The sequence below is a fragment of the Alligator mississippiensis genome, chromosome 11 (assembly GCF_030867095.1).
Source record: "Alligator mississippiensis isolate rAllMis1 chromosome 11, rAllMis1, whole genome shotgun sequence".
Classification (NCBI taxonomy): domain Eukaryota; kingdom Metazoa; phylum Chordata; order Crocodylia; family Alligatoridae; genus Alligator; species Alligator mississippiensis.
The window spans coordinates 28,106,614-28,124,156 of record NC_081834.1 but is presented as its reverse complement, the minus strand read 5'-3'; the positions used below and the strand labels follow the sequence as shown (position 1 = coordinate 28,124,156).

The following is a 17,543-nucleotide window of genomic DNA, read 5'->3' as shown; positions in this document are numbered from 1 at the left end:
CAGGGGAAAAAGAAGGGAGCAGGGTTCCCTCTGCACACATTAGGCAAGTGTATATCCCCCATCTCCCTTTTTGTGGACTAAGTATGGGCAGTGGCAATGACCTCTGAGTGGTTTTGTTCTGTCACAGATGTTGGTTCATGTAACCAAGGTGTAGGGTGATTACCTCAGGCCTGCTAGGCTTGGAACCAGTACAGGGGAAACAAGTGGAGCAGTAATGATTATTTATGAGCCAGGGCATTACCTCTGCCCTCAGGGACCTGGGTGTAAACACAGTCAGAGGGGGTAAGAGCAAGTGAAAAGAGAGCACTGGTGCTGGTTTAGCCTCTGTGGGTTACTGACCCATGTCACCAAACCATTAGAGCATTTACACTGAAAAACTCAGGGAACTCTGAAAGAGAGGGGTCCCAGGGTGAGCTCTCGGGCAGGGTTGAAGAGAGTATTAGTCAAGGTATAGAGGAAATGTGGGACTGGAATGAAAGAGGTAGCTGTGGGGCAGGACTGGGGGACAGGAGAGGGTACTGGTAGGGGCTGTGGGATCCCAGGGCTGGAATAACAGGGGTCACTGTACATCAGCAAGCTGGGAGGTGGGGGGAACTTCCCAGTACCTTCCTGACTGGTGTTGGGAGCTCCCTTTCCAAGTGAGATACAAGCCCAAGTGTAAGGAAGACAAAGAAAATGGTAAAGTCTATGACTTTAGGAAGAAGTCTCTTGGCAGTCAAGGAAAACTGGTGGGACCTGGCTCTAGCTGCAAAGTTGTTAGTTGCTGGGAGTGCCAAAGCAGGGCAAAAGGCAAGGAAGTATTTGAGCAGAGGGAGTTGTGTGACTTTTGCAGTTTTTCCACTGACCCCTAACATAGAGTTGCACTTTCAAGAGAGAAAAAAACATCTCTTTGGATGGCAAGTGAAGGGGGTACATCTGTTTTTTGTCTTCCGCTTGCAATGCCCACCATGGCCACATGATGGGAGCATTACACCATTTTCCAGCCTCTAGGTCTGTAAAGGGCTGGTGAGGCCGCTCAGTGAGAGCCAGGCAGGATACTACAACGTACACAATGCTTCAGGCTTGTGTGGGTATGGGGCTGGCCTGGGCCCAGCATTGCAGCAGGCTCAGTGCTTGGAAAGTCCAAGGCCGCTCTCTTCTTGCATTCCTGCTCCTGAAGACTATTGACACAAGCCTGCCTGAGCCAGGCCAGTGCGCACCTCCGTGCCCTGATAAACTCTGCCCCACAGCAGAGCAACCCACCAAGAGCAAACAACAGACTTCCAGCCAGAACTGTCTCTCCCTTGGTGGGGGAGGGATGAAACAGGGTGGTATCTTGTTTTTCAAGCAGTATAGTAGTGATGAGTACAGGTTGGGGGAAAGGGGATGGTGGACTCCTGGAGGAGTGGAGACTGGTAGTAGGACCAGGGAGTGGGGCTCAGAGCTCCTGGGCTCTGTGCTCCATTCTGTCATCAATTTGCTTCTTTGCCCTTGGTCAAGCCTGAGCCTGGTTCTTAATGGAGTAAGGCAATAGTGCTGACCTGTACCATGAGCACAGAGTGCTGGAGTACCTTGCCAGCAGAGTCCCAGGAGCACGGAGCCCTGGTACAGGGGCTCTCATTACAGTGTCAGGATACAGGGGGCTGGTGTCTGGTAGCAGGTCCCCAGGGAGGCTCCTTTAGATATGCCAAACTAAGCCAGGCTGCTTCAGGCTGCCTGAAGGATTCTTGGTCCCTCCAACGGTGCTTTCACAAGAAGACTCATTCTCCTATGTTGTGTTGCAAGCGGGAGAATCTCTGCACCCTCGTATACAACCTTGACGCTCATCTTATTCCTCAGCAGAGCAAGGAATAATTATGCAATATTTATTTATGCACATGTTAAATATATGCACACACATGCTTTGGTCTGGATTCCTAGAGGTACTGAGTATGACACAGCCCCAGGTAAAATCCTGGACTCTCCAGGGTAAAATTAATTCTGGGAAGGGTACATAAATGTGTATGGTTAAAGGAGGGGAATGGGAGCCAGGGCTTCTGGGATCACTCCCTAACTTTGTAACAGACTTGCTGTGTGAACAGGCAAGACCCTTCACCTGTCCCTTGCTTGGTATCTTGGAGAAAACAAGAAAAATCCCAGAATCTCCTAGAGTGCTGGTCACCAGCAGATCTCACAGCAACTAGAGATGACAGTGCTGTTAGCTCCATTTTAGAGAGGGGGGAAGATGAAGTACAAGGTAAAGTGACATGCCCCAGGTTACCCAAGAAAGGCAGAGCCAGAAATGGAAGCCAGGTTTCCCCAAGTCCCAGCCCAGGGTCCTGTCCCCCAAGGCCCAAAGCAACATATCTCTCTCTGTGCACCATAGTCACTGTGTGAGATTCACCACCCCCCAGCAAAAGGCTGAGGGGGCAGTGCAGCCCCCCAGCACCTCAGCAGCCAGCTAGACCACGCAGGAGGATAGGTAGCACAAGGACTGCTGTGCCCCTTGGAGGAGCAGGCATAAGTACAACAGCAGAGCCTACAGCAAGGAGCTACAGTACTGCTGTGACCAGTTGCAACCCCAGGTCCAAACTCAAATCACCAAATCCACCCCACACTCCAATCCTCCCCCAGCCCTTGCCACAGCCACAGCCATCCTGCCCTGCCCTCTTATAAGGGTTTGTTAATTAAGGACCTGCAGATGACCTGGCCCAGCAAACTCCTGTGCTCCAGGCAGAGGCAGCAGAGTCTCTCCTCCTGCCTCAGAGACAGCATTAACCCTTTTGCTGCCTCTCCTCAGACAATAGTCGAGGTGTAGTAGTAGTAGTATCGCCTCCCTTGATTCTGCAGCTTCTAGGCGCCCTGCTCCGTCCAGCCTGACACAAAAGCTGTGCTCTGGATGGAAACCCAGAGGGGGACCTCACACTCCAGCAAGGAGAAAGTAACATCCCCCTGACCTGTCAGCTCTCACTCGCTGAAATGGGGCTGCCTTTCCAACTCCAGCTCAGAGCTGCATGCAACAAATAGCCATTAACAAGCTCCCATCTCCTGCACGCACTGTTTGCCTGAGGAAGAAACCTGAGCAGAGACCAAAACCTGCATCAATGCTCCCAGGGCTGCAGGGCCATCATCTGCTCGAGGCCTGGAGGAGACTCAGTTGCTGGTTTATTCTGATCCAGTCCATTAGAGAGCAGCCCAGCAATACCCACTGCTCACATACACAATTCCCTCCAGGGCTTGCTGTGAAAAACACAGCACAAAATAAAACCAGCCTCATTACAGAGTTAAGGCTCCATCAGCATTTCCATTAGGATAACCGCCCTGTCCCTGGGGATGCTGGGTTAACTCCGACCCACTGACAGGAAGGCCTGTTACAGCCCTAATTGTCTCTGCTCCAGGAATGAATTGTTTACAGAGGGGCTTAAACAAATGGGGCTGCTGCCTTGTTTTGGAGCGGGAGGAATTTTAAGCAGCTTTAGAAGTGGCAAGGGCTGGCCTGTGTTTTTCCCCCTCTCACATCAAATTACTTCACTGTTTAAAGGTTGAGGTCCAGGCTGGAGACTGCACAAAACCTAACCCACAATAACAAGATGTGGATGTGTTTAAATTCCAGCGAGAACAGGAGTTGCCAGCAGTTGGATTGAAACCTTGCTGGGTTTGCAACAGGGGGCTAGGTTCAGTGGAGCTACAAAACTACCTGATGGGGCCCTCTAGGGAATTTTCCTGGCGTAAAGGGAACTAGCAGCCACACAGACTAAGTCACCTTTCCACCTGGAGCCCTAGCACAGCAAGCCTGTGCGGAGGCACCACAGCTGGTCTTAGCAGCCAGAATAGCCACTGGCACTACAATTTCCACAGCAACAATTAGAGCAGCCTCATGGCTACTCTGGCTTCATCCAGGGGCCAAAGCAGCCCTCAGGACAGATGATGTAGTAAGCCCCTCTGCTTCATCTTGTCCACTGGTCTCATCTTGCTTGGAAGCACCAGCTGGCTTATGCATGTTTAAATCATTCAGTGGTTGCAACCTCCTGATCTGAGTGGTCAATTTGTATTTCCAGCCTAAAGGCTAGTGCAAATGAGTTGAAGCCCTTGCCTTGAGAGAGCATCAGAGTAGCAGCTGTGTCTTTGGCTGAACCTCCCTAGCAGCCACTTCTTGCCATTCATCAAAGCAAGTCATGCCAAAGCCAGTCCTGCTGTTATTTGGATTGCTACATAGGAATCCCCCAGAGCATGCAGGCGACAGGGAGTCTGACCACGTCTAGTAAGACAAGCAAGCAGGAGTAAAACCAAGTGCTAAGCTTCAATAATTTAGAGAGGATATGGGATATAATTAAGCCGTTCAATGAGGGCAGAGCAGCTCACGGCAGCAAGCCCCAGTAAGGAAATGCACTGGACATTCTCATTAGTTCTTCCTGCTCTTCAGGAAGCATTGACACCAAAGCTGAAGGGCTTTCCATTAGCTTGCTGTGGGGTTCAGGCAATGGAGCAGAAATGAATTACAGCAACCCATGATACCTGCCTTGTGCACCTGTTAAAACTGCCCTTCCTACCTTGGTGAGGGGGAATTTTGGATGGTGCCAAATCCAATCTAAGATTGATGTGCCATTAAGAATCCTCCAAGCAGCCTTACTTCCTCATTAGTGCATGAGTATTAGAGGGAGGGAACAGAGAGGCCTCCATGTAGAAGGCAGCAGTGTTGGGAGAAGAGCCCTCCGCAAATGATTTCTCACCTTCAGAGGCTGTGCAATTCCACATGCAGATTCTATGGTGCTGGCTTTGGCTAGAAAACAAGTGTCTAGAAATAGGCCTCTGCACCTACCTCCCAAGCACCCCAGCTTGTCTTTGTGGAGTACCTTTTCACCTAAGGTCTCAGTCTTAGCCCTATTATGTGAAGAACTGCCATGGTCTTCAGGGGATGTCTACATTGGACCAGGCCCCTTATGCCATATCATGTATCTGCACTAGAGTAATAATATAATAATAATAATAATAATCTGTACTCTGTATAGCAACCCTTTTCATTTGACACCTCATGAAAGCTCATGGAAAACTTCCCATTGACTTAATGCAAGTTGGATGGAGTCCTGAGTTACCACAGCTTCTCTGGGCAGTGCCTAATAACTGCCTTTATTCAGGACGTGATCCAGAATTCCCATTAAGTGGTAGAGCCTGAGAGATTTTGCAGGATTTGGCTATTCATCAATAAACATTTCTACCATGCAAGCAGGAGGGAGAAGTAGGAGGTTGAATAAACCTGTAACTACTCCACAAAGAATATTAGCATTCGGGGCACTTGTACATATGGCAGTTGTCATGATGTACACGTGACGAAAATGTAATTTGTGTGGTTTAGTGGCATCACACATTACACGTGCACCAGTTTTGAGGGTTTTAATGAGTTTGCATTGTTCAGGATGTAGTTTCATTTGCAACAATCCATTGCAGTTGTCAGCTTGTCCCCCAGCCGCAGGAGAGGTGGGCAGGCTCCACAGAAAAAAAGGATCAGGCCCTTGCTGCTTCTGGTTTTAGCGGGCACCTGCTGAAGGCAGAAGTAGTAAGGGGCCCTGTGGCAGGGCACTGTGTGCGCCTGCCACTTTAAGGGCCTGGAGCTGGCAGCCACCAGGTGCCTGATGAGGGCAGCCATTTTGGAGGCAAGGGCTGCCTATATAAACATGGCAGTTTGGCTGCTGTAGGGCAGGTAGCAATATTGTTTGGCTGGAGGGTTGTTGAGAATAATCTGGAGGTAAGGGAGGAGCTGTAGGGGATGGTCAGGAGACTCCTAGTTCTGGGCATGACCTAAAACTGCACCTTGCTGGGAGTGGGTGGTCTGGTGGGACTTTCAGTGGCATGGGAGCCCCCAGGAAATGCCAGGCCAGTTACCACCCTGGTGGAAGGTGGGTCAGGGTGCCTTAACCTATTGCCTCACCACTGGGTGGGTAACCCTGTTTGTTTGAGGGGCCCAGAGGGTGGACCCTGGGAGAAAGTGAGTAGCTTGAGACCTGACCTGGATGAGAGAGTACCCTTGACTGGCCTGTGCTGGGGCCAGGGCCAGGAGGGTCAAAAGGGCCAGGGGCTCACCGTGAGGGATGCCCAAGAGCCAGGGGCCTGGGGTCCCGACTGGCCTGGAGGTGGGCCAGGGCTGGTAGCCGAAGGTCCCGGGGGGACCACACCTGAGAAGGGAAAATGGCTTTGGGGGGCTAGGTAGCCTGGATGAAGGTGGAGAAGCTGCCTGATTGGAGGGATCATAGAGGGGTCCTGTTTGGAAGATTCTGGGGCCCAGCGTGGGGGCTGGTGAGGAGATGAACACCTAGATGCCATCTGTGAGGCTTGGGCTGTGGTACTGGGGAGGATAGGAGCTGCAGAGAGCGCCCCCTGGCATCGGGGCACTAAAATGGGCAGCTTCCTGCTTGAGTAACATCTATAAATGAAGTGATTAACACCAAGGCATGGTGGGTGAGAAGGTGGGCAGTTGGCCCAAGGACAGGTGGGTGGGCCACGGAGATCAGCCCCGAGGAGGCCCCCCGTCACAGGTTTGTTTGTTTGTTTGTTTGTCCAGCAGAGCCTGCCTACCTCTCCCATGGCTGGGGGGCAAGCTGCTGGCAGGCCAAGCAGCTCCTGGGCTGCAGGGGGCCCCAGTACTTCCTTCCAGGCAGGCTGCTAGTGGGCCGGGTACTGCCCCAGCTCAGAGGCAGCACCTGGCCAAATCCATTTGTTCCCCAAGCCCACCCACTGGAAGCCTGCCAGGTGCTGCTCCCTGGGCAGGCTTGGGGAACAGCTGGATTGGGCCAGGTGCTGCCTCTGAGCTGGGGCAGCACCTGGCCCACAACCAGCCAGCCCAGGGAGCCCTGGGGGGGGTGCCACCACTGTAGCAGGATGGACTGGGCCCCCCCACAGCTCAGGGGCTGCTCAGCCCACCAGCAAGCAGGCTCTGTCTCCAACAAAAAAATTATGGATTGGGCCCCTCACTGTAATGTGACAGAAATTAAAACCGTGGGTTTCAGTTAAAAACCCACTGTTTCAATGTAGGGAGTATAGAATAAAACCCTGAGGACTAACCCCCTATCAGATGTACGAGCACCCCTAGAGATCCTGTAAGACACAGCCACCTCTGGGAGCCATGTGACATCTCTTTATGAGCATATAACTGCATACAAGATTTGAGGGAGTAGAGAGTGAAGAATTAAATAAGAAATGCAAGGGAAATTTGTAGGGAGCTAAAAAAAATTGCTTAGACTGAAATGTAACCAATACCCAAGGGTTAATATTTTAAGCCTCATGTAAAACACAGAACAGATTGGCTACCTGTCCCAATTTTTGCCTGGGTAGACAGGACTGGGAGGGGACCTGGCAGAGTTGAATGCCAAGGAGACCAGTGCAAAGCTGGAGCATTCCTAGAGTATTTTCCTTTAAAGAACTTCTCTCTGGCGATGGCAGAGATCCTCCCAGGGTGACAGGAAAACAAGAGTCATACCCACCCAATGGGATGATGGAAATCTTTACATTGAGCAGTTGGTGAAACCGTAAACCTGCCAAAGTCAAGTTCTAGTCACAAGAAACCAGAGCTGAAAGAGCCACTTTATTACAGTGCTTGCCAGTAGCCAGAATTACAGCAGAGGCTGCACTCTGTACAGACTGGGCGTGCCTTGTTCTAATGCAGAGAGCAGCTCAAAGGCCAAAGGCTGCCTGAGCCTGACTTCCTGCTGCTTGTGTGAGAGTGGCCCTGCCCAGCCATGCAAGAGAGGCCTGCACATGTCACCCTGCTGCAAAGCAATCCCAAGCTCTCCTTCTGCAGGAACCACCATATCCAGAGTTGGGGGCCTTCAGCTGGGGATGGTGAAATGTGGTTCTGGCCCATTTCACCAGTGACACTGGCTCCTCTCCCAGAGACCTCAAGGGAGGCAGATCAGTACTGTCTCATGTGAATTTGAATCCATTAACAACTGTGAATGTTTGGCCTATGGCAGACAGGAAACAACTGGCTGTTTAATATAGTGTATCATTGAAGTTTAAGGCAGAGTAAGCATTTCCTAGCCAAACCTTGGAGGAATGTGGCCTGCAGGAAGGTGAGAAGGGAGCAGTAACCAGGCCTCACGGACATCCTTATGGTGGGGTAGAAATGCCAAAGGTGTAATCACTATGTGATTCACTGCCCTTGCCTTGCCTGCAGCCTCCCCATAATCTCAGGCTTGCTGTAGGCACAATGGGCACAGATTCTTGGTGATATCAATGCACCCTACTCCCATGCAACCAAATGGGAGTTAGGTGCTTAAATACCTTTGGAAGATCGGGGTCAGCGGGCCCACTAGCATAGCAGGTGCACTCAGGAAGAGGTAGATGACAGATCTGACGGAGGGCAGAAGCAGGAGAGTGGAATGAATAGGGATCTGCAGTGAGAGTCAGGACAGCTGGGTTCTCTCCCTAGCTCTTCCACTGCCCTTTTATGTGACCTTGAGCAGAGCCCTTCTCCCACCCTTTTGTCTGTCTTGCCTACTTAAACTATTAGACACTGTCTGTGCAGCTCCTAGCGCTATAGGGCCCTCATCTGTTTTGTGACTTCTAGGCACTAATGCAATCTAAAACAGTAGCTGCGGGCAGCTTCAGGAACCCTGCTCCCAGAGCATGAAAGCTGGTAGCCAGGGCTGTGCACAGGGCCTAAGCTGGGTACATACTTGCCATTCCAAGAGACTTTGCCGAGGCAGTTTTCTGCCTTGTGAGGACCTTATGATAGGATGGCTGGATTGGAAGCCATCCAGTCAGAGGCTGTCTCACAAACTGGATGAGACAATCATGTGTAAGGGAGAACTGGCCCTGTTAAGAAACCCAGCACCTTGAGATGCAGCTAGTTCAAGAATTTGTGACCCAGTGAGAGCCACTTCCCTTGAGAAGCTCCAGGAAGGAACTTGGGTGAAATTGCAGAGTAAATCCTGTTAGGAAGTGTGAAGCCAGAGAGGTTGTTAGTGCCCAGCCATAGGAGGTCACACGGGAACAAACTCTCGTTCATCAGCTTCACAGCCCTTTAGAAACATTCAGGCCCCAGAGAGCTGGGTCAGGATCACCACATCCTATTACAGATTGGAAAACTGAGTCCTGAGACACCCACCACAGAATGCTTCTGCCTCATCACACAATCGGTTCTGTGTCAGTGAGCACCTGGCTCTGCAGCTTGTGCTGAGAAGCCTCAATTAAAAACAGCTGTGCTCCAGAGTCAGGGTGACACTGAGGCTGTGAAAACACAGAGAAGCTGCATGTTTCTCCCTTTATAGACAACATGCTGTTGTTTGGCTGCGGCTGATTGAAGGGAACTGAACCTGCCAGTCCTTGCTTGTGTGACTAACCCCACTGAAGGCAGTGGGGCTACGCTTGTGAGTCAGGGCACAAGGATCAGGCCCCAGCTGACTGTAAAAATAGCTCTCTGGTTGCTCTGGTGGACTCTCCCCACCCTTCTGGGGATCTGTGTCAAGTTCACGGCAGACTAATGCCTTGGCCTTCTTCTCCAGATGCAGGAAGGCACCACGGCAGAGATCACTCCTGACATCCTGAGAAGCGAGGATGAGGGCTCCTCTCCAGAAGACGTGGTTTATTCCATCATGTCCCCAACCAATGGGAAAATTGTGCTGAAATCATTTCCTAGCAACGGGATTCTGCAGTTCACTCAGGCTCAAATAAATAGCGGGCTCATCCAGTTTGTGCACAATGGTATGGGACACTCCCCCAAAGGTGGGAGACAGCCTGGCCTGGTTCCTAGTGACCCGGGGAAACCTGTCTGTGCCTCCATCTGGGGAGGCCAGCATGAGCAGGAAGTCACCCCAGTCCACCAAACACCTCACACATCAGTGCCCAGCCCCTAAACCCTGGAGCCATCCCACCCTCGGGACATCATCAAGTCACTGGGCAGGAGCTGCTCTTACTTACTCCTGTGGATACCCAGGGAAACCCTCAGCCTCAGTGCGGTCACTCCAGATTGACCCTGGTGCAAGGGGGAGCAGAGCTCAGCCTGGGGTGTTCAGAACTGGCTTCCTCCTGTCCTGTAATCACTCCAGGGCTGGCCAGGAAGGGCTTTTGCCCACTACTAGCTTACTTTGTTATGTACAGACCCTGGGCAGTGTGTTCAACAGGACGCTGCTTACAGTAGAGTACAGGTCCTATGTCTCTTCATGCAAAAGGCCCTAGGGAAACCACCAGCCCTTGTAGTCCCCTCCCCAACTCCCCAGTTGTCCTATTTTGTTATTTTGAGGAACCTCAGGGTTGGGTTGGTCTGTGCACTATAACTGACCGTCACAGATGTAGAAGTCACAGCCCATGGCACAGAGAATTGCACTTTATGCTGGGCACTAGCCCTGGCCCGGTCTGGGCTGGGGGGTGCACTCTCTGTGGTCATGCAGACCTCAGCTTAGCTAGTACATACTCCCCCAAGTACATAGTTCACCATAAGACCTGGGATCACTTTGGGACATTCAGGCCTGCATAAGGTGTCCTACTCTTACACCCTCAATATTTGCCCATGCTGGGGCTAGAGAGGAAATTATCCTTCTTGTCCAGCGCTCCCTGAGCTTTGCTGGGTCACCCCACCAGGATACTCTGTAGTGCCACCCATCCTGTGGCATAAGAGCACCTACCATATATTATTCACTCCTGAAATCATTGCTGTACTTTCTGCAGGGTCTCTTGACGGTGGCTTCTCCTTTGATTTGTCTGATGGAAAGAATGTATCACCTCGGCACTTCTTCAGTGTGAGTGCCCACCAGGAGCTGGTCATCAGCCTGGTAAATAAACAGGATCTCACTGTGTGTCCAGGTGAGTTGCACATAGGGGAGCTAGGGGCAGTGCCGTCTGAGGCTGTTGACAAGAGGAGACTGTGGGGAAGGGGACCTTGAGAATTCACCCACTTACCAACATCCAAAGGCTTAAATGACTATTGGCCTAGGCTGGCTTGTGGAAGGAGAGGCTGAAAATCAACTGCATTAGAGAGAAAAGTGGGAATAGTGTATATCAGGCTGAGATGAGACAGCAACCTCTTAACCCCTTCATTGTGGGCAGCAATGAAAGGAGATTGGAAGTTGATTCAAAATGAGATAAATGCTTCAACATTCTCACGTTGGACCATTCTCCTGAGGATAGTCTCAACTGGCTTCTACTGCACCATTACAGCCAGCAGCCTTCACTTATCCAAGCTAGTATTCTGGAATTTATTGACACAGAGAATAGGGGAGGCTGCAAAAGAGTCGATTCCTGGGGAAGACAGTAAGAGTGGAGTGACCTGGCACCATAAAATTGGATTCTTCTACCCAAAAATGGAGGTGGTACTTTACCTCCTATTGTGTGGAATTACCAACATTCCAGGGATACTTTCCAGCACAGATGCATGTGCTGTGGCTGGGAGCTGAACCCATAGGTGGAAGAATAGGAATGTAAGGGAGAGCAGAGTAGCTAGATTGGTGCAGATAGACCAAAGATGGTGCAGATAGTGCAGACCCAGATTGGTGCAGATAGACCAAACACCAATGTACCTGTAAACCCAGATGGCCTGTCAGACACATCCTTCTGTAAAGGCAACGGGGAGAGGGAAGCAAACACTGATTGGCTGCCATGCCTGTACTGTGAATAAATCCGCTATATATTATTTGTTTTAAAGGGACCCTTCAGCCAATCACTAGCCAGAATCTGAAAGCCATGACCAGCAGCAAAGCAAATGCCAGCTCCTTATTTTACAGCATACAGCAGCCCCCGCAGCTGGGCAGGCTGGTGAATTCCCAGCTGGGTAGTGCCATGGGGGATGTGAAGAACTTCACTCAGGCTGAGGTGAGTGCTTTTGTCATGTTCCCTGTGCTAGAGGAGGTGCCCTGGTTCATTGTTGAGGCTGCTGCCCCAAAAGGGAGGCTGTATTTTCCATGGCTCCCAGACCACCTGCATCCTTCGTGAGGCAGTCTCTTGTAACCAGAGGTGAAATACCTGATGGCAAACACCTTGTTGCCAGAGCCTGTGCTGAAAACAAACAAAAGCTACTGTAGGTGACAGTGGGGGGCAATGAGCTAGGAGGAAGCAGTTTGGGGCCATTTCCTCTGGTAGGGCTGAAGGCATCAGGTAAAGCATCAACACAATGGACCCCCTGGCTGGCTGCTTCAGCAAAGAGGCTGAGAACTGAGCAGACTGTCAAGACTGAGTGACCTTTCCAGCCTGACAAAGCATTTGACAGGCCAAAGCTAAACAGGATTATCAGGCTCTGTTCCAGGAGCCTATCTTCCTGGTGCCACTGCGTATTGAGGTAAGCAGAGGACATGTGTCTTCCTGGAGGTCAAACTGTCAGCTCCCACTGGTGCTGCATCAGCTGCACATTATCGGATTAGCACTGGAACCTGATCCCCGGCAGGTGGAGGTCAGCCAAGCTCCGGCACAGCTAACAGAACTGTCTTGACTTGCACTGGCTGAAAAGCGGGGCCTTCAGTTTCACAAGCAGGGGCTCTCGTATAGGATTCCTGCTCCATAATCCTAACAGAACAATGGCATCTCTATCCACCAGGTGCCATGTGGCTGTACAAACCTTTTTCTTGGCTTCCTCTGTGATGCCCTAGGGTATGAAACACCCTCTATCTGATACAGAAAGCTTGTAGCCCTGGTGCCTCATTAAGGGCCACAGGAGCTGGAGCAGCCAGGCCTGTTACGTTAGCAGACCTAGGTTGGAAGGGGTCTGGTGATTCCTGTAAAGGGTTCTTCCCTGGGAGGGCCTCCTGGGAGAAGGGAGGGAATGGCAGGGGGAAGAGAGCTCTTCATTGGTTAGGAAGTAGTTATTCTGGAGTTGCTGTACACCTGGAGAATGAACCTGGGCCCTGAAAGGCAGCATGTCAGTCTTTCCTAGGCCAGAGTGGTGGGGATAGGCCAGCTATGCATGCATCTGCATATAAGAGCAACTGGATGGTTACGAGTTAGGCAAGAGTGGGAAAGCTTAACGGCTTTACTTCACTTTACTGGACTAGTCCATTCCCTTGTAGAGAAAGCTATACGTTGAGGCCTGCTCATAGAAAACACTAACCTGTGACATGCCTTCCTATCCAAAGAGGGACAGAGAGGATAGGGACAGTTTGTTTTTCAGAATCTGTATTGCATTGTAGGTTGTCCTTCCGTTTTTCTTGTATTGCCTGGCTACAGCTCCTCCCTCATGTACCATAGACAAGCTATAGGCAAGGCTTGCAAAATGTTACTGTAATTACACTAGCAGAGTCCTAGAGAAATCATTCTAAGAACACATAAAAAGGGAGTTTATCACATTACAGAATTCAAGAGGTTGGCCTGGATGTTCCCTGGAAAGGCACCAGCACACCCCTCTAGAAATCTCCCATGAAGGACTGATTCCTGGGTAGTTTCTAACCTGGTAATAGCTGCACTCCCTCATGATTTCCATTTGGCCACTGAGGCAGCCTAGTTTAGTAGGTTATAGCAGGAAGCCAGGAGCACTGGATTCTACTAGCTCAGCCCCTGACCTGCTGCGTGATCTGGGGCAAGTCACTTCTGCCCTGTGCCTCAGTTTCCCTATCGGTACTATGGGAATGGTGGTCCTCCCAGTATGTAGTGTTCTTAAACCCTTGGCAGAAAGGTGCTAGAGCATTGTTGCCCTGCTGACTACTGTGCCCTGCTGACTACCTGTCCACTGGTGCTGTATATACCCACCCAGATCTGAAACCTGCTGTCAGAAGAGAGGGAGCCTGCACGCAGGAAAGAGCTACTCATTTCCCCAAGCTCAGCTGTGATTCAGTCCTCCCCAAAAACAGCTCCCACCATGTATGGTTTTCATTCTTGACTTTGGTTTCAAGTCCTGCCTCTTAAGATCGTCCCAAGGATCTGTAGCGCTGCAAGCACAGGTTTATCAGATAACACTGCTGGCCATTGAAATATTCACTGGGTTACCAAAGCAACACTTGTGGTTGCCATGGCTCCTTTGACATCACACTCCAGAAAGCCTGTGGTGGATGATAGTTCCACTGTCCTCAGCAGCATGTGAATAGGGAGAGAGGAGCACAGGAAATTCAGATCTCCACTCCATCAGCAGGGTTTCCTATTCGGATCTACCCCTGCTTCTGGAAATCTCTAGTTGCCTTCAGCAGACTGGGGCATACACATAAGCAAGCAGCCATGTTACAGAGGAGGCTGTAATCACCCTTGGTGTTTTACAGGGGGAGAGAGAAAAAAGAGCCTGGTATTTAAAATCAGGCACATATAGCAATGCCCGCATAAGTACAATTAGATGCACACATCGACCACAACTATGTGTACAAAGGTTTGTGGGGTCGATCTTTTTATGCACACAGTTTTAGGCACAAGTTAGAGGTGACTCTGTAATTCACTGTACATCCAAACTAGGCATGCATTTTGCATATGCAAGTGTACCTAAGTCAGAAAACCTATCGCTAAAGGAACCATCTCCTTCTGATCTAAACCTCTTGAGTAGATAGCTGGAGCTTTCAAACTGCCTTTTTCTTATGCTAATAGAGAGCTCTACTCTCCACGAGAGCTCTGCTCTGCTCAGCCCTTTGGTTTCTCTACCCCAAGCTATATGAGCCATTTTTTGCACAGGGGAGCAAGGGGGCTCTGAGAGGCCTTGTCTTTCAGCATCTTCCACAATACCATTTATTATGAACAATAATATTACAGTGGTACCTAGAGACTCCATTTGTGGTGGGGGTCCTTTGTGCCAGGCACTGTACAAGCCCATGGTGAGAGGCCACAGCACTTTTTACTGTTTTAAATAAAGGAGACAGGCAAGTGGTAGGAAGGAAAACAGATGTGAATGTAACTTGCCAAAAGCTACACAGCAGTTCTGTGGCTGAGTCACAAAGAGAACCCACGTCTCATGATGCAAAGCCCAGTGCACCATCCATTAGGCCAGCTTCTTCCTCTGTGCCCCATCTCTGTCCTTGGACCCATATTGTTCAACATCTTCATTAATGATGTGGACACTGGAGTCAGAAGCGGACTGGCCAAGTTCACCGATGACACTAAACTTTGGGGCAAAGCATCCACACCAGAAGACAGGTGGGTGATCCAGGCTGACCTGGACAGGCTCAGCAAGTGGGCGGACGAGAATCTGATGGTGTTCAACACCGATAAATGCAAGGTTCTCCACCTTGGGAAGAAAAACCCACAGCATACTTATAGGCTCGGCAGTGCTACGCTGGCTAGCACTATGGAAGAAAGAGACTTGGGGGTCATCATTGACCACAAGATGAACATGAGCCTGCAGTGCGATGCTGTGGCTAGTAAAGCGACCAAAACGCTGGCTTGCATCCATAGATGCTTCTCAAGCAAATCCCGGGACGTCATTCTCCCCCTGTACTCGGCCTTGCTGAGGCCACAGCTGGAGTACTGCATCCAGTTTTGGGCTCCACAATTCAAAAAGGATGTGGAGAAGCTTGAGAGAGTCCAGAGAAGAGCCACGCGCATGATCAGAGGTCAGGGAAGCAGACCCTACGATGACAGGCTGAGAGCCCTGGGGCTCTTTAGCCTGGAAAAGCGCAGGCTCAGTGGTGATCTGATGGCCACCTATAAGTTTATCAGGGGTGACCACCAGTATCTGGGGGAACGTTTGTTCACCAGAGCGCCCCAAGGGATGACGACTAGGTCGAATGGTCATAAACTACTACAAGACCGTTTCAGGCTGGACATAAGGAAGAATTTCTTTACTGTCCGAGCCCCCAAGGTCTGGAACAGCCTGCCGCCGGAGGTGGTTCAAGCGCCTACATTGAACACCTTCAAGAGCAAACTGGATGCTTATCTTGCTGGGATCCTATGACCCCAGCTGACTTCCTGCCCTTTGGGCAGGGGGCTGGACTCGATGATCTTCCGAGGTCCCTTCCAGCCCTAATGTCTATGAAATCTATGAAATCTATTTTCTCAGTGGCAATGATGAGGTCTTACCACAGCTTTCCATGTTGTATCATGGCTTTGCTTATCATTAAGCCCCTTTGTTCTCTATGGGGCTTGTGTGTGTCCATCCAACCCAACCTTATTCAGCTTCTGTTTCTTATTCCCTGCATTCTGGTATATTAGTGACATATGCAACATCCTTTCACGGTTCTCTACTCTTTTAGAGGAGGACAAGAAGATCTGAGTCCTGCTTCGCTCAGGAGCTCTCTGCATTTCCATGTCATTTCATAGCCAGTTCTTTGACCTTCTGCTTGGCTCCTATTCATAGCCAGACATCCTACCCTTTCTCAGCCCAGTGCAAAGTAAAGGCGGTCATCACTGCCTGCAGTAGCTGCCTAATAGGAGTGGTGCCTCTTTGCCTTGAACAGTTTTGGTGGTCTTACAGAACTGACTCTATCAGGATGTGGAATCAGGGACATGGGTCATGTGTTTTCATGCACTTCACTTCCCCCGAACATAGAATCATAGAAACATAGAATAGAAGGACCAGAAAGGACCTGTAAAATCATTGAGTCCAGTCCCCTGCTGTGGGCAAGAGGCAATTGGGTTCAAACCAACTCCACAAGATGTTTGTCCAGTCTCCTCTTGAACACCTCCAGGGATGGCGGTAGAAATAAGTATCATCAGGCAGTGTCCTTGCTTAAAAATACCCAGTTTGCCACAGTGAGCTCTGCCCAAGAAGCCCTGTCCCTCCATCTCCCTCCCACTCATGTACATGGCCCCTACATTTGTAGGAGAGAACCTCCTCAGTCCACATAGCTCAGTTTTGACTTGCTGTGTCATCAAGAGCCTCAAGCTGGGCCCCTCGGCGCCCAGCTCTTCCTACTAAATAAAGAGGCTTGATTGTCCTTTCCTATTAAACCTGCAAAACACTGTTTGGCATGTCTGCTGGCTATAATGGAGTCTTAATGGTCTCAGGGTACCAGATCCTCCAAGTTAAATGTGTCTGACACTAAAAGGAGACTATGGTAGGGAGCATGACTCCATTGCTAAAGACAAATTGAGGAGTCAAGACATCAGGATTCTACCTGCTTTCTCCCACTGCCTTGCTGTGTGATGTAGGGCAAGGACTGTGCCTCAGTTTTGCTTAGGTTCCTGTATCACAACAATTGTGACAGCACCATGATTGGAGTGAAGAAAGATGAACAGTTCTCTTTCTGACTTAAATAGGTTTTATTTATTCTGTCTGACTTTGCTGCAATTAAAAGGTTGTTTGGTTTGTCTGTCTGCTTGTTTCAAACTAGGTGAATAGTGGAACAATCTTTTATCAGCATGAAATGCCCCAGCAGCCATTTTGGCTTACCCAGGATGCTCTTCACTTCCGAGTCTCTTCTCCTTCTATTGTAACAGAGCCATATATCCTAAGAGTGTCAATATCATTTGAAGCAAGCTGTCCCCAGCGGTCAACTCAGCTCTGGAGAAACAAAGGTAAAAGCCTGGAGGCAGAAGGGAATAATTTTGAGCTGGTTTCCATGAACTGAAAGGAGGGGTTATAGCCAAGGAGAAAGAGGGAGGGTGCAGATGATGAGTTACAGTAGGGGTGTCGAACGTTTTTGGCAGGCATGCCACAAATGACATGAGCAGGTTCTGTGCATGACATGCAGCAGACTGGGGAGGGGATAAGAAACACAGCAGCAGATTGAGCAGAAAGCAGAGCAGCAGATCGGGCA

The 17,543-nt window shown here is 50.3% G+C and overlaps 1 protein-coding gene across 1 annotated transcript in view; it reads left to right on the top strand.

Moving 5' to 3' along the window:
- Positions 1-17,543, top strand: part of CSPG4 (chondroitin sulfate proteoglycan 4) — an 83,853-nt gene that overhangs the window by 57,842 nt on the left and 8,468 nt on the right. Inside the window, exons 6-9 of the mRNA XM_006268768.4 lie at positions 9,456-9,654; positions 10,618-10,752; positions 11,591-11,757; positions 17,118-17,301. Coding sequence (XP_006268830.3) covers positions 9,456-9,654; positions 10,618-10,752; positions 11,591-11,757; positions 17,118-17,301 — 685 coding nt within the window. The remainder of the gene's footprint in view (positions 1-9,455; positions 9,655-10,617; positions 10,753-11,590; positions 11,758-17,117; positions 17,302-17,543) is intronic.